Below are 16,434 nucleotides of genomic sequence, written 5' to 3'. Positions count from 1 at the left end.
CGGCTTCTCCATTTTTCCAAGCACAAAATTAAGATAACAGTGAAACAACATTAATGTAAAATTCAGAATTGAATAAAACCTCAGTATGTGTGAATAATAAATATTAAACCCCAGCATGGTCTTTTGAGCCTAGAACCAATAGACAATATTTGTCCAGCTGATTTAGCATGCACTGAAACAAAAAGCTGGAAACCGAAGAGCATCCATGGAAGAAAAGGTGCCAGGAAGGAGGTTGGCTTCAAACCAAAAGGCCATGGATGAATTTTGCAGGCCCCCTCTTCATTGCATAAAATTGCTGTAGATGATAACGGATCTGGGGAACAGAGCTGGGGTATGTACAGAGTTCTGGATTCTAACCTCCTCAAAGTACTTATTCTTGGACCTCCAGGTACTTTACTCATCCCCAGTCTTTTTTTTTTTTTTAAAGATTTTTTCTTTGATGTGGACCATTTTTAAAGTCTTTTGTTGAATTTGTTACAATATTGCTTCTGTTTTATGTTTTGGTTTTTTGGCCACAGAGACGTGTGGGATCTTGGCTCCCCAACCAGGGATTGAACCCCGCAGCCTCTGCATTGGAAGGGGGAGTCTTAACCGCTGGACCGCCAGGGAAGTCCCTCAATCCCCAGTCTTGACGGAAGAAATTTAAGTACTTATATTCATTGTATGGTTTTCCATTTCAATTCTTGTGTTTGAACAAAATTCAAATGTCAAAGTTGCCCTATAAAGCTTTTACAGAAGGGATTCTGGATCTACCTGGATACATTTCCGCAATGTGCAGGGAGTATGGTTTCTCTTCCGGCGAAAGGAATCTTACTTGATAGTTGGTGTGGAAGTTTAGAAGTAGCTCTCAGAACTAATATTCCTAGCGGTTTTCACGTGGTTTTGGTTTATCACTTTAACAAATTTCTATCAGCTTGTATTAAATATCCCCATAGGTTTCCTGCTCAATGAAGAGGCTTCTGAAAGCACTCATGATTTACCTAATCAGTGCCATCATTAAAAGCTCTTAAGGCCTCTTCAACTTTTGTCTCTTCTATTGCCCCAGTGCTGCTTTTCTCTTCAAGCTAAAACACTTCTAAAAAGCTGGAAGGTGTGCTGTTGAGAACGAAAGACAGAAATGGCGAGGCGATCTGGCACACTGTTGGGATAATTGCTTGAGCAAAGGTTAATTACTTACACAGGGGTCGATAGAGGAAGAGGGTCTCTGTGAGATGTGTATGTGGAATGCGTGGACGGAAGGCCCCAGCATCTGAGTTTGAGTTCTGGGGAGTCCTGGCCAGGCGACCTCCACCTGCTGGAGGAGGGACGGGGCGGGGCTAAGACGAGGAGGGAGGTGACGCACCAGAGACCCAGATCTCCCCGCTTCGCGCCCGACCCCCACCGAGGCCCAGACCGCAGCAGGCTCCTCCGGCTGCCGCTCGGTGAGTGCTGCGCTGAGGCCGGCTCGACCTCCTGACGCCCACCCAGACCAACGGGCTCTTCACGATCGGGAGTGGGGGAGGGCGTCAGGCTGAAATCCTTGAGCTGGAGGCTGGGGGCAGACAAAGGATGGGTGTGGGAACCGGAGGTTCGGCTCTAAATAAGAGGGAAAGAGTACCGAGGAAGGAGATCAAGTCAGAACGCTGTTGGCTGGGGGTGTAAACGAAACAAAGACATCCTGCATTCAGAGCGGAGGAGGGAGAAAGATGGAGATGGCCGGAGAGGCTGGTGTCTGCCTCTGGCCTTTTTCGTCAGATTTTGCGGGCTTTGCTGTCTCAGCTCTTTGTAGTACAGGGTTTTACATCTGAGTGGCTTTTTAAAAAGCCTTTCCTTTACAGAAGTAGATATTGGGGATAATGAATATTTCAGTTTCAGGGAAGAAATGCATGCCGCCACCACCTTCTCCCCCCGCCCCCCCCCCCCGCGCGCGCTCCCATAGAAGGATGGTCAAAAGAGGTTTTGCATGGCCACTGCCTGCAGTCTCCACCCTAACGTTCAGCAGCTGCAGAGGGAATTTGCGTGAATATTTGTTCTCTTGTTCTGCAGGCTTCTGGTTGCGTGGAAGCCAACATTCAGGACAGGTTTACTCCCCAGACTAGGTTTCTCCAGTCTCCTTCACCTGTTCTGTTTTCTCTCTCATCACCCTTCGATTCCCCAAATTCGAACCTCTGGAACAGTAAGGCAATATTGCCAACATAATAATAGCAATCTGGGGGGCTGTGTGTCTGGCATTGTTTTCAGTCCTCTTACATGTGCCCTCACACTTAACCTCAGAGTAACCCTATAAGACGGATGCTTTTCTCATCCCTTTTTGCAGAGAAGGAAGTTGAGGCATTTGCCCAAGTTCGCCCTGCTAGCATGTGGTGCAGCAAGAATCCTTCCCAGATTAGAGGGCAGGCCTGAGCTGTGTGTATTGATGTTCCCTTGTACCACTCCTAAGCTTTCTATGCTTCTTTACCATTTGTGTCTTCCAACTCCTTCCCCTGAGCCTTTTCTTCACCAGGACTAGAAAAGTCAAGATGTCACTCTCCCTCTCCCTTTCTCAAAATTGAGGCAAAATTTTTTGTTGTTTGTTTTTGTTGGTTTAAGGGAGGGAGAGAGTGGTGGGGTAGGCATAATGCAGAGCTTCCATTGTAAGGACAATAAAAAATGAGTGAGAAGTGCCATTATAGTCTAGTCTTCCCAAGAATGTGAGGACAGAGGGAACTGGTTATCTCAGACAGACTATTCTGTTTCTTTAATACCTTCTCACAGCTGATGTCCTGGCTAGGGTGGACACATAAGGCCTAAGCAAATCCTTAAGAATTTTTCATTGCAGTCCCTTCCTGGGAGGTCCTTGAATCACTCCCTGGAGTGATTACATGATTATATCATCACAATTGCCAGTTGTGGCCAATCGATGTATGTTTGGTCTTTTTTCTGCAGGTTAAAAATGGTTGCCAGGATGGTTTCTACCATGCTGTCTGGCCTAGTGTTTTGGCTGACATTTGGATGGACTGCAACAGCTGCTTATAGCCCGAGAACCCCTGACCGGGTCTCAGAAACAGATATCCAGAGGCTGCTCCATGGTGTGATGGAGCAGCTGGGCATTGCCAGGCCACGGGTAGAGTATCCAGCTCACCAGGCCATGAACCTTGTGGGCCCACAGAGCATCGAAGGTATTTACTGTGTTCTGCCAGTTTGCAGTTTCCATTAGCAGTAAAATAATTAATGCATATTGAAGAAACTCTACTTCCTCCTTCTGTTTTCCCTTTCTTCTTATGCTACACAGTATATAGATACATACATACACATGAGAATATAAGTCCTGTGAGGGCAGGGACCTTATCTAATTCACAGCTGTAGCCCTAGCATCTAGCACAAAATCTGGTACATTAATATTTAGTAAGTGAATGAAGGAGCATCTAGCATTATCACTAAAAAAAGATTAGAACCCAGACCCCATGTCTTCTCCCAAACTGATCTTTGGGAAATTGTGTCCCCAGCTGGCTGCCTCTGAGCCACTGCCAGCCAGTATTTGTAAAAGATCTTCAAAATATAGGACCTAAAAGATCTGATTTGATTCTTAGGGATGATGTCAGATAAGCCCAAGGGAGCCAAAAGAGGTACTGATGTTAAGAGTTTATGTCAATAACTTTAAAAAAAGTTTTTTAATATAACAGATGTTAATTTAACTGTTTTAGGGTGATAAGACCATTTCCCACCTGAATTCCTCTAAGTTTCTGGCAATATGATTGTAATACTTTTATTAGAAAGTGATACTTTTTTTGTTTAGTGATTTACTTATAGAGAGAATTGGAATCTCGCTCTTATGAGGTGGTGATGAGCAGCTCTTAAGAGCCAGGTGCCTTATTTCCATGCGTTGCTTTGTATCCCTCTGATTCTGAATGCTCTCTTTCTCCACCGAGGTGGAGCCCTAAAGCAGTAGCATGGTCAATTTAGTCTGAACACAAAAGAGCACTTCAAGTGTTTGCCCACAGGAGTGGGTCCTAAGGAAAAACATGAGTTCTTTCTCTGAGTTTTGTCAAAACACACACCCAGAAAATACTATTTCCTGTGCAATGATTTTGTATAATTTTGTCTGAGTCTATAATTTCCTAAAACAGCTATCTGCTTTGGGGGTCCTGGGAATGCCATGGATATTGTTGATATATGATTCTCATTTCTGTCTTGTTACCCATAGTTTTAAACCATTGAGTAAAACTAACTCTGTGGAGTTGTTGTCTATTTAGGCTGACATTTGATTTCAGGAATGGATTAACACAGATGATTTGAATCAGAAGCATGCAAATCTAGCACAGGGCTTGAGGCAGAACAAATCAGACAGAGCTTCGCACCACCCCTTCTGGGGTGAATCTAAATCCTTTCCAGCGTCTGCTACCAACTCTGGCTTCAAGTACACCTACCCATTTCAGACCAGCTCTTTCAAGACAGTAAATATCTGCCCTTTTGACCAGTAAAAGTGCTTGATTAGTCACCCAGCTGTTGTCATGGAGACGGCTTTCTAGGTTTCCATTAATACTGGAGGCCTGATCATCTGTGTGGAAAAGAAACAGCAACTCCCTGGGCATCAACAGCCTATGTGTATCCACAGCCTCCTTTCCTTTACTCAGTAGCCAGCTGTTCAGCACCGGCTCTGTGCCGGCCACCGTGCAGGAGACTGAGGCAGCTCTGCCCTAAAAGTTTCTCAGTCTTGTGGGGTGGGAGCCGGGAGAAGTTATTACAGTGTATCATGGCCAGTGTTTTGATAGATGGACAGGCAAGCTGCTGCCATGGAAGTAAAGAACACAGTAATTTATTCTGCTTGGGAGGGGATGGGGGTGTCTGTAAGGAAATGCTGTTTTGAAGAAGCAACATTTGACCTGGGTTTTGTAGTTTGAATAGGAATTCATCAGGTAATGTCAAGTGAAAAGGCATTGGGGGTGTGAAAGAGCATGGATTAGAACAATTCAGAATTAAAAACTGCTTTCATTATTACCCTTGGGGTAATGTGACGTCATAACCATGCTGGGTCTCCTCAGTGTCTGTGGAAGGGATGAATATCGGCTTGTGTTTTGGTTTTCTATTACCACACATTTAGCAGCTTAACACAACACCCATTGATCAGCTCACAGTTTCCTTTGGTCAGGAGTCAGGCTTGGGTTAGCTGGGCCCCCTGCTCAGTCTCATCAGGCTGAAATCACAGTGTTGACAGGAGATGCAGTCTTGGCTGGAGCTTGGGGTCCTCTTCCAAACTCATCTAGGTTGTTGGCAGAATTCAGTTTTTTGCTGTTGTGGGATCAAAGTCCCCTTTCTCTTGCTGGCTGTCAGCAGGGTCCCTTTCAGCTCTCAGAGGCCACTCTCAGGTTAGTTGTAAGCCACTGACCCTCTCACAACATGGCAGCTTACTTCCTCAAATCTGGAGGGAGAATATCCCTTTAGTCTGCTAATCATAATACAATATAATTATAGGAGTGACTATCTCATTACTTTTGTCATTTATCAAGGGAGTGATAGCCCACAGGTCCTACCCACACTCAAAAGCAGAGGATTATGCAGGGCATGTACACCGGTAGGTGGGAATCTTGGGGGTCATCTTAGAATTCTGCCAGCTGGGTGCAAGCTAACAGGGAAACAAAATAAGCCTGGGATTTTTCCCTGTCCTGGAGTTTGGCATTTAATTTATTGGGTGGTCTAATATTTTCTCATGTGAGTGTAGGATTGTTTCAACTCATCCGTTTATTTGCATTGTCTCTGCTGACATTCATTCATGCTAATTCCCAGGGGTCTGACAGATACATGGGGTATCTTCCATATCCCTTCAACATTTATTTTAGTATTTTGTTATGAAGGACCAAGTTAGAAAGTTTTTCTTTCTAATTTTTATAGAAAGAATACTATATATATATACACACACACACACACACACACACACACACACACACACACACACACACACACACACACACACACACATTCTGGTGTGAATTTTAATGCACATTTAACATAAACTGTTCCCAAAGATATCTGGATTTAACCGGCAGCTCCATCATTTATCAGTAATGTGACCTTGAGTGAATTACTTCTTGAAGCTTCCATTTAGCTTGGGGGTAGGATTTAAATTTATTCACCTGCAAGCAGGTAATATTCCAGTTCAGAGAAACAAAAGTAAAGTTTTAGCATACTCCAACTATTCTACCATGAAATCATTTCTAAATGAATCATCATTGTCATTTTAGGTGACAATTACTGGACTCTTCAATTCTTTGCATGCAGCGCTGTTCATTGTCTAATAAGTGGCACATGGAAGACAATTTCCTCTTATTGTGTCTACTCTGATTAATTAGTTGTATAATCCTTAGATTAATCTCACTATTGAAGATGTATATAAGCTCTCAAACATAGCATAATAAACTCTCCTTTTAAAATAGGATGTAGTATCAGTGTAAATTACTATTAGGTCACTGGGGTCATATATCCCACTAAAAAAAAGTTTCCTCCTTTGATCCCATATCCCTTCGAGTTACTCTACCATTTTTCTTCCACAGCAACCTTTCCACACATGCTAATGTACTTCCTCACCTCCTGTCCTCTCCTAGTCCATTGTAGCCCACTGTTCTCACCACTCATTTGTCAAGTCAACAAGCATTTTTTGAATGCTAGGCACTGTTTTAGGTACTGAAGAAATGAACATGAACCTGAAAGATTGGCAGGACAGGGGAGATAGAGTCATTACATAAAGAAATAAGTAAAATATGTAATAAGCCAAATGGTCATAAGTGCTATAAAAATATAAAGCAGAAGAGGGGGATGGAGGAAACAAAATAGGGGCAGGGGACTCCTCACTGGGAAGACAGGCAAAAATAAGAGTTGAGAGAGTCAGCTGTGTGATCCATGTCCTTCTAGGTGGAGAGGGCTGCAAATGCGAAAGCCATAAGGTTAGAGCAAGGAGGCTAGTATGGCTGTAGCCCAGGACTCAGGAGTGCAGGAAGAGATGAAACTGGGGTAAGGGCAGGAAGGGGAGGTGGGAGGTGGTGTGTGGGGACAGATCATGTCATAGGGTCTTACAGTCCTACAGCGGCTTTGGCTTTTCCTTTGAGCGTGTATCTGAAGCCGCTGGAGACTTTGGACAGTGATGTGATCAGCCTTCCTTTGAAAAGGACCACTCCAACTGCTGTCTTGAAAATACTCTGTAGGGAGGGAGGACTGCAATGGGGGAGATGAGTTAGGAGACTAAGGTAATAATCCAGGTGAGGGGTGTACTAGCATGGCAGCTAGAGAAGTGGCGAGGCATGGTCGGAGGATGGATATATTTGAAGTTGGAGCCAATAGGATTTGCCAGTGGGTTAGAGGTAGGAACTGAAAAACAGAGAGGAGCCAGGGGTGACGCCAGGATATTGGCATGATATCCTGGAAAGGAACTTTCTTTGTTTTTTTTGTTTCTTATTTTTGGCTGCGTTGGGTCTTCATTGCTGTGCGCGGGCTTGAAGCGAGCGGGGGCTACTCTTCATTGCGGTGCGCGGGCTTCTCATTGCGGTGGCTTCTCTTGTTGTGGAGCGCGGGCTCTAGGCACGTGGGCTTCATTAGTTGTGGCACACGGGCTCAGTAGTTGTGGCTTGCGGGCTTTAGAGAACAGGCTCAGTAGTTGTGGCGCACGGGCTTAGTTGCTTCACGGCATGTGGGATCTTCCTGGACCAGGGATTGAAACCGTGTTCCCTGCATTGGCAGGCGGATTCTTAACCACTGCACCACCAGGGAAGCCCTGCACAGGTTAATGTTGAGATGCCTTTTAGGCTGTGCTTGTGAAGGCCAACAACTTCCTTGCCCGTTTCACCTGCACTCTGCCTTCATCCCTCCCAACCTCCCTGCAGCCCCACATCCACACCAGTGTCTTCCCTCCTCCAGGCTCTCACCTGTTCTTTCCACTCTGCGTATACCTGTCCTCCTCTGCAGGGCTCGGCTTCAAAGTCATCTGCTCAGAGAGGCCTACCCAGCTTCTCTGAGTGGCCCCCCTTCTCTGCCACAGAGCCCTTTTGTTTTTTTAAAACTTTATAGCATTTTAAAAATTTATAATGAATGTTTGTTTCCTTGCTTATTTATTGTCCGTCTCCCCACTGGAACGGCAGTTCCATGAGGCAATAGCTATTTTATTTACTGCTTTATACCCAGACACATAGTAGGCACTTGGTAAATATTTGAAGAATGAATGTATATTTGAATAAATATTTTAAAAATAAGTATATCTGGCAGCAATAAGTACATAAATTCTATTTGACTTCTGGATCTTTTGAGACTCTATTCCTTTCAGTTCAAGGAAAATATTCCATTTCTGTTCTGTGTTTCAAAAAATCTACCTAGAGGTTTTTGCCAGGAACTCAGTGATAATGTGCTTGGCAAAAGGTCTATTTACTTTGACTATGACTGATCACCAGGGTGCAAGGTTTGAACCTTCTGTACAGGGGCCTATTGAGAAATGGGAAAGGCTTTTTGCAGTTATGGAATGAAACCAGCAGGGGGCCAACTAGACTTGAGGCAATAGAGGATTCCTGAAACCTGGTACGCAGCCTCCTGGTTGTTAAGTCACTCGTTGTTAAGCCAGACTTCTGGTTGACCTGCTCTAAGTGGTCCCTGGGGAGGAAACATTTGCCCAAAACATCCTAAGAGGTTGGAGGTTATTTTTCACTTCTCCGTAGGTATGTTAAACATGACTTGGTAAGGAGCATCTTTCAAATGTGTAAATTCTATTTTTTTCTTTTTTTGAAACTTCATAAATAAATGTATTCCTTTAATTACAATTGTAAAGATTTTTGATGATGTTATAAACATTGTGAGGATTAATCATACTTTGCCCCCAAATTAACTGATTTTACATAGCTTTGCATATAGTGTAGAGAAAATAACCATGGAGTTTAAAAATTTGTATGAGAAACATCTTCTAGCATGAGAATTGCTAACCATTAAGTAATTAATGGAGAGTTGTGATTTGTGCTCATCTTCTGTCTGGGGAAAAAGAGAGACTATAGGGCTTCCCTGGTGGCGCAGTGGTTGAGAGTCCACCTGCCAATGCAGGGGACACGGGTTCGTGCCCTGGTCCGGGAGGATCCTGCATGCCGCGGAGCGGCTGGGCCCGTGAGCCGTGGCCTCAGAGCCTGTGCTCCGCGACGGGAGAGGCCACAACAGTGAGAGGCCCGTGTACCGCAAAAAAAAAAAAAGAGAGAGACTATATTATTAAAGGATGGTCATCAAATGTGTAAATTCTTAACCCAAAGCAAAACAAAAATATAAAGACAAACAGGCACCAACTTGTTTTATAGAGAAGAAAACACGCTTTGATGGTAAGGAAAAGCGGGGTTGAGTCTTTTTTTTTTAAATACATCTTTATTGGAGTATAATTGCTTTACAATGGTGTGTTAGTTTCTGCTTTATAACAAAGTGAATCAGCTATACATATACATATATCCCCATGTCTCCTCCCTCTTGCATCTCCCTCCCACCCTCCCTACCCCACCCCTCTAGGTGGTCACGGGTTGAATCTTAACTATACTATTTATTAGCTGTGTGTGATCTCAGCGACTGTTCTGAAACCTGGTTTTCTCATAGTGGGGCTTCAGCCCGCTCTCACAGTGGGTTCCGTTAGTAACTGAATGTAGGCCTGCCTCCTCTCACTCTGTGGATATCAGGAACACGCTTCCAGTCTTTAATGGCTTTCCCTGATATTATTTTGGATGACTCCCCCAGTGAGCAGTACAGTTCAGCTGCGTTTCAGTGCACCTTGTATCTCAGCAGTGCCCACCTCCCTCCAAGCTCAAAGTGGCTCATTGGTCCCTATGACATAGCTAAATGGCTACTGTTGTTATATTATCCCCAGAAACAAATAAAGCCACCAGCTGTCCAAGGGATTGATTCAGAGAGCCATTAGCTATGGGATAGAGATGCGTGGGAATCAGAAGTGGCTCTGCCAGCTGACACTAATGTTAGCTTTTGATGAATCCAACCGGAAAATGTGCTTCAGTCTTCAGAATAGGAGCCTCAGGTAAAAGAGGGTCTCCTCAATGCCACTGGTTCATTTTCCCCACCATTCTAGACCACATGATAACCCCAGATACCAAGCCACTTGATGGATCCCGATTAAATTTAAACCAGTATTGCCAAACCTAAAAATATCAAAATTCCTTTTTATAACACTAAATTTTGGGCTTCATCTCCTAAGGAGTCTCTACTTGGCCAACCTTTGGCCTCGTAAAGGAGCCGTAGTGCCTCCACTTGGCCACAGGGTGGCAATAGTTGCTTCCCATTTGAAGGTTGGAGGGAAGAGTTGTTAACATTGAACAACCGACCTGGGCCTCTCAAAGTTTCAGGCTAGCCTCTCTCGGCATTTGGAGGAAGGGGTGGGGCTGACTCTTGACCCAGGTATCCTGACTAAAATCTCTTTCTAGGTTATCCTCATCCTGGGAGAGCCAATGAGAGCAATGGGCTTGAAGGGTTGTCTTTCAGTGGACCAGGGCCTCCAGTTTGGCCCATGTCCTTTGGGGTTCCATTGAGACCACCCTGAACTCAAATCCTTAAAATTTCCCTGGATGATTTCCAGTGTTTTGTCTTAGGCAATTGCATGGATAGTGATAAGAAATTGAAAAGGAATAGGAGGAGGTCTGCGTTTTTTTTCTGGTGGAGCGGGGAGGATAAGGAGATGAAAATGATGATTTTGTTGTGTTTAAGGTGCCCTGGGACATCCAGGTGCAGGTGTGCAGAAAGCACACTCAGATGTATCTGACACAGGAGAGCTGTCTGGGTAAAGGAAGGAGTTTGGGAGTCACCCCATATTAGTGGCAGCTCATGCCATAGAAATGGATGAGATTACCTGGGTGGGTATCAAGTAAGAAGAGCAGGGGCTTCCCTGGTGGCACAGTGGTTGAGAGTCCGCCTGCCGATGCAGGGGACACAGGTTTGTGCCCCGGTCCGGGAAGATCCCACATGCCATGAAGTGGCTGGGCCCGTGAGCCGTGGCCGCTGGGCCTGCGCGTCCGGAGCCTGTTCTCTTCAACGGGAGAGGCCACAACAGTGAGAGGCCCACGTACCGCAAAAAAAAAATAAATAAATAAAAGAAGAGCAGACACCTGAGAAAAGGCCCGGACTACTCAGTCTACAGGGCCAGGTAGAAGGATCTGTGAAGGAAACCAAGAAAGATTGGGCATTAGGGAGGACCAGTAAGGTGCGGTGTAAACAAGGAAAGAGTGTTTCAGGAAGGGGCAGTGGTCACCTTTGTCAAAATCAGCAGAGAGGTCGTGTGAAATAAGGACCATTGGGTGTAAAGTGTATACTGTGTGTAGCAACACTGAAGTTCCCGGGGGTCTTTGGGCAGAACGGGTTCTGCGGAGTAGTGGGGCCAGAAACCACAGTGCAGGAAACAGGAGAGAAGACACGATGTAAACATCTGTTCCAGAATGTCAGGTAGTGGGGAGAAGACTGAGTAACAGTTGTGGAAGGATGATGATGTAGAGATGATGGTGATGTAGAGATGAGGAAGGTTTTTGTGTAGGTGGTTGTTTTAGAGATTTGCACTTGTTGAAGTGCTAATTGGCAAGACCCAATAGAGAGTTAAAGATGTGGGATGAAGAGCAGATGACTGAGGGGTGAACCTTCCTGGGGAGGTGGGAGATGAAACCGGGAGCTCAGATGGAGGCCTGGATTTAGGTCTTTCCTCAGCTGGGAAAAAAGGGAAGAGGCAGAAGTATGTCGGGATGCTGTGAAGTTCATGCTTGCAAGCAAGTTCACACTTGCTTCCTTGATTCAGGCAAGGAGAGCAGGTATTCTTTGCCACATTTTACAGGTGTGGAAGCAGAAGGTCAGAGAAGTGACTTGTCCAGGGTTGCAGCTAGTATTTGAATGTGTTTCAGAGCCTGAGCTGGACCCTGGCGTACCCTTCTTACGCTAGTTGATTAATGGTGTGGTTGAGGACAGGCTTGATCTTGGACCAAACTGGGGAAGTAGGTTTATCTTTAAGGATGATCCTTGTTCCTGGGCTCATTATTGATCTTTCTTTGAATTTGCTGCTCTATATAGACTGCCTGTGAATTGGCATTTATGATGAGGTTGCTGCTTGCCTTCTTCACCAGACTGTAAGATCTGCAGGAGCAGACACACAAAAAAAAAGCAGACACCTGCTTTTTGTATCTGCAGAGCCTAGACAGGGCCAGGCACATAATAGATACTCACAAAATATCTTTTGAAAGAACCTCTCACTGTATTTGCTCTTTGGAAACAACATTGACCTCTGAGATGCCAGCAGGTGAAACTAGTGTTAGATCAGTCAAGATCATCCAGCCTGTAACTATATTTCAAGCATTTTATTTTTATTTTTTATTTCTTTGGCCGTACCACGCGGCTTGTGGGATCTTAGTTCCCCAGCCAGAGATTGAACCCCTGCCCTCTGCAGTGGATGCACAGGACCGCCAGGAACTCCCTATTTCGAGCATTTTAACCCTAAAATTCAAAATTCACTGGCTCTTCTTCCACCTACTCACTTAGGACCTCAGCTCCTGCAAAGTGCCCTAAATCCACGTATGATTCTGAACACAGAGCATTGAGCTGTTACAACCTCAGGGAGCCTGTCGTAAAGTGTTGGGTGGCGAGGGCATGGGGAGCCCCGTCAGTGTACCCCGTCAGTGTGCCCCTAAACCCTGGAGAGTTTTAGGAAAACAGAGCTTTCCATTTTATTTCTCACTGTTCCCAGCAACACCCAGCCCCCCACCTTGCTCTCCGTAGATCACAGGAGAGGTTGCACAGGGAGAGAAACCTAACTAGGCATCAGGCACCGTAGGGGTTAACAATCCCTCCCCCCCCCCACCCCGCCCACTAACCACAAAGGCAGGACTTATCCCTGCCTCAGGGTCTGCCCGCCAGACTCCTCCTTCCTTTGGTTTGAGCTTCTCCCCAGGAGGCATCTCAGTTCCTCATGCAAATAGCTTCTGGCTGGTGTCCTCCCAGACACAGCTGTCCTATCTGAAGCCCAGAGCAGGTTCAAGCTGGGACCTCGTCACCTGAGACGTGCCATCTGGAGACAGGGCACGGCAACAGCAGCGTTCTGAGTCACCACAGGACATGATTTCCACAGATAATGGACAAAGCAGATCACACACATGTGGGAAATGGAATAGTGGTAACAAAATCTTATATAATACTTTATGGTTTGCAAAACTACTTTCCCAAACCCTGTCTCGTTTGATATAACCTTTCTAACAGTGAAAAAAAAGTGTCAAGTTGCCCACAATCACACAGCTTGAGCTTTTCGATCTAGCTGGCAAGCCAGCTGTGTTAGGTTTGACTGAATTTCTCCAGCCAGCTGTCTTCCATCCCCGTAGACTTGGCTAATCCTGTAATATTTAGCTGAGAAGCTGTAATGATGCTGGGAGTCGTGGTAAACCACAGGCGGGTTGGGGCAGATGGTGTTTCAGGGACGTGAAGCTTCAGAAAGCAAATTTTCCGACAGACTGCCCTCTTGGAACAAATTGGTGCAAATACCTTGGGCACCACGGTTCATAAAGAAAGCTGTGAAAGCCGGCTGGGAGGGTTTAGCAGACCACAGCTTGGCACCACGATTAAAACTAAGTGTGGCTTTTACCCATGGTGTGCCATGGGACTGGAGTGGCAGAAGGGGCACGTGGTGTGGGTGGTGGGGGAGGTGATCATCACGTGGCGTAGCAGGAAAAGCACCGAGGCTCGAAGCCCGGGGGTTTGAGTCCTGGCTCAGACCCGCCATTGTGGCACTAAGCAAGTCCCTTAAACTCTATGAAGTTTAGTTTCCTAGTCTGAAGATGGAGGTAATCTACCCAGGCCATCTCACAGGGTTGATATAGCAGTCAGGTTAAATGATACATATAAAAGTGTTTGGGACAATATGAGATATTACTCATATGGGAAGCATTGTTGTCATGGTCATTACCTGTTTCATTCTACCATATGTATTTCTAGGTATAAATGGCTTCAGGGCTAGAAGGTGGTCATGTCTACGGTCATATCCTATGTTCCCTGTTCCCTGTGTCCTCCTAGGCTTGGCCTGGGGAAACTGCCCGCCATAGCTGCATGTAAGACTTTGCAGAAACCAGTACTGTACCCATCCCCCCCAATCCCCCCACCCCCAGTCCTATGAAGTGCTCTACTACTGTTGACCTTAAGAGTTAGGAACATGTGACTATAGTGAAGAGAGATGCTTCCTGAAAACCAGTAAATAGCAATTTTTCCGTACCCAACCATGCTCTGTTCTATTTCTTATCCTTATAACTATATGTCCTGTGTTTGGCCATGACATGGGTTATAGAAACATCTTTTAAAAGTCAAGAAGACTGACTGTTTAGTCAGCTGCGGAGCCAAGAGCAAAGCATGCTCATGTGCATGTAGGAGATGCTGGTGTGAGAATGGTGTGCAGATGGGTTGGAAAGCGTGTTCTCAGTCGCTTGAGAGCAGACTGTCCACGTGCTGGCGTGACTAGCAGGCCATGATCAGTATGCTTCCCCTGAACCATGCATCCTATCAAAATATCATCTAACACATTTCCATTTTTACTGACTCCATAAGTAATTACTGGGTGCCTACCGCATGCCAGGTGCTGTAACCTTGATACATTTTCAAACCAACCAACACACATCTAATTTTTTTACATAGGATCTTTGTGAAATAAGAGTCAGTCATTATCTTCTCTTAGCCTGTTAGTAAAAGTTAAACTCTGACCCGAGGAATTGGGTAGTTTTCCTGAGGATCGGGGACAGAACAGGACTGGACTGCCTTTCCCCTCACCCCATCCCCGGATGCGTTTTCCATCGGTGCTCCAGAGGGGTGAGAATGAGAAAACACATGCAAGATCAGGAATGATAAACTGTATTTTCATACACCCCCTCGCTCCAGTGGAGTGGGTCAGTTAAATGGGTGTGATACAGACTGGTATCCGCGCAGCTGCAGGGGAGCGGCCGGGCCCGTGTTCTCTTAACTGTGACTGTAGCAGCCCTTGTCTGAGGAGTTTGAAGTCTAGGTGAGGGAAAGGGACATAAAAATAGAAATGCACACTTTCCACACGCTGGGATAGGAGCTGAGAGTCCAGAATGTGGCTCTCACAGTCACCACGCAGGAGCTCTGAGGGGAGGTAAGGCGTTGCCCTACGCACCCCCCAACCCCGCAAAAAAAAAAACACAAAAACGCTGCAGGTCAGTTGAACTTGAGCCGGGCTTCCTTGAGGAAGGATCTTGTGGATCATGGGGACTCAGGTTCAGGCAGGAGGAGGCGGGAAGAAATAGACATTGTATCCAGAATGTGTTGAGTGCAGGGTGGTTAGGGGTGGAGGGGAGGTGACAGGAAAGCTGGTCACTTTGAGGGTTGTCACCGAGTTTTTCTACTTAAGAGCATCCGGGGACAGGGGTGCATGGTGCGTGTGACTCTGCCTGTCCCCCTTCTCTGCAGAGTGTCCTGCACCCTCCTCTGTCCCCTTGCAGATAAAAAGGCTGCCCCGAGCCTGGCTGGCAACGGCGGCGGTGGTGGTTTTAGGTGGGAGTTGGGTGGGGTATTTCTTTGTGTCTTGGTCAGATACGTGCGCATTAGGCACCAACACCATTGGGATCTCGGGGGACGGAGGTGGGCGTTGCTTCAGTCACTCAGCGCGTGTGGATGTCAGAGAGAGAATCGAGGGAGCGTGCCTCCTGCCATGCTCAGCACAGGCTGGATGGTCTGTGGACCAGCTCTTTCCTCTAGCTGCTCCACCTGTTCCGTGTTGGACACACTGGATCGTAAGCTCTCGGGGCCAGAGGCTGACCCCTCCCAGCACTTCAGAGGATGCTGGTGCCCAGTGGGTGTGGCAACACCGTGCAGTGAGAACTTTGGCATGGTGTTTGGCCTGAGCAAAGCAGGGTGATACTCCCTCCAGGGCTGGAAACAACCAAGGTGACAGGCTCGGGGCACTACTGGCCATCTCCCCCGGAGGCCTGTCTGAGGTTATCTGCATGAGACAGATTGTGGCTGGGGAGATGGTTAGTCCAGTAGAGTGGCCTGCCCTGTAGAGGCCCAGGGGACCTTCCTGGTCCAAGAGCTCAGCAGGCCTGTATCAACAAGCCCGGCACGGTTTGGACGAGATGTGAGTGACTCACGTTCTCCACCTGAGCAGCAAGATTGGATGGGCCTGCTGGGAGGAGTCCCTTTGCTGTAAACTACCGCAGACACCCGTCTCCTGAACTGAACCAGCAGGTCGCTTCTCCTGTCTCTTGCTTGCCTGCCTTCTTTTTTTAATCCTTCAGCATTTGACGGGAAGGACCACTTGTGAGTTTGTCCAGACTCTGAATAGTCCTTGGTCGCTGGAGTGTGCAAAAATATGGCAACAGTGCAGGTGCTATTGCCTGAAAATGTTTCCGAAGGGATGGGTAAAAGAGCAGTTCTTCTGACGGTAAATGGTGCATTTTACTAATATCAGAAGGATTCTTTGTCTTCGCATGGGGTCAG

The 16,434-nt window shown here is 46.3% G+C and overlaps 1 protein-coding gene across 4 annotated transcripts in view; it reads left to right on the top strand.

The window, feature by feature from the left end:
* Positions 1–2,911: 2,911 nt before the first annotated feature.
* The window catches only part of SCG5 (secretogranin V), a 52,468-nt gene continuing 38,945 nt past the window's right edge, over positions 2,912–16,434 (top strand). For all 4 annotated transcript variants that reach the window (XM_060168563.1, XM_060168547.1, XM_060168555.1 and 1 more), the window contains exon 1: positions 2,912–3,137. In XM_060168563.1, the coding sequence (XP_060024546.1) occupies positions 2,912–3,137 (226 nt within the window). The remainder of the gene's footprint in view (positions 3,138–16,434) is intronic.

The sequence above is a fragment of the Lagenorhynchus albirostris genome, chromosome 1, assembly GCF_949774975.1.
Source record: "Lagenorhynchus albirostris chromosome 1, mLagAlb1.1, whole genome shotgun sequence".
Lineage (NCBI taxonomy): Eukaryota > Metazoa > Chordata > Mammalia > Artiodactyla > Delphinidae > Lagenorhynchus > Lagenorhynchus albirostris.
Note: the sequence above shows the minus strand (reverse complement) of the source record. Positions and strands in the feature narration are given on the sequence as shown.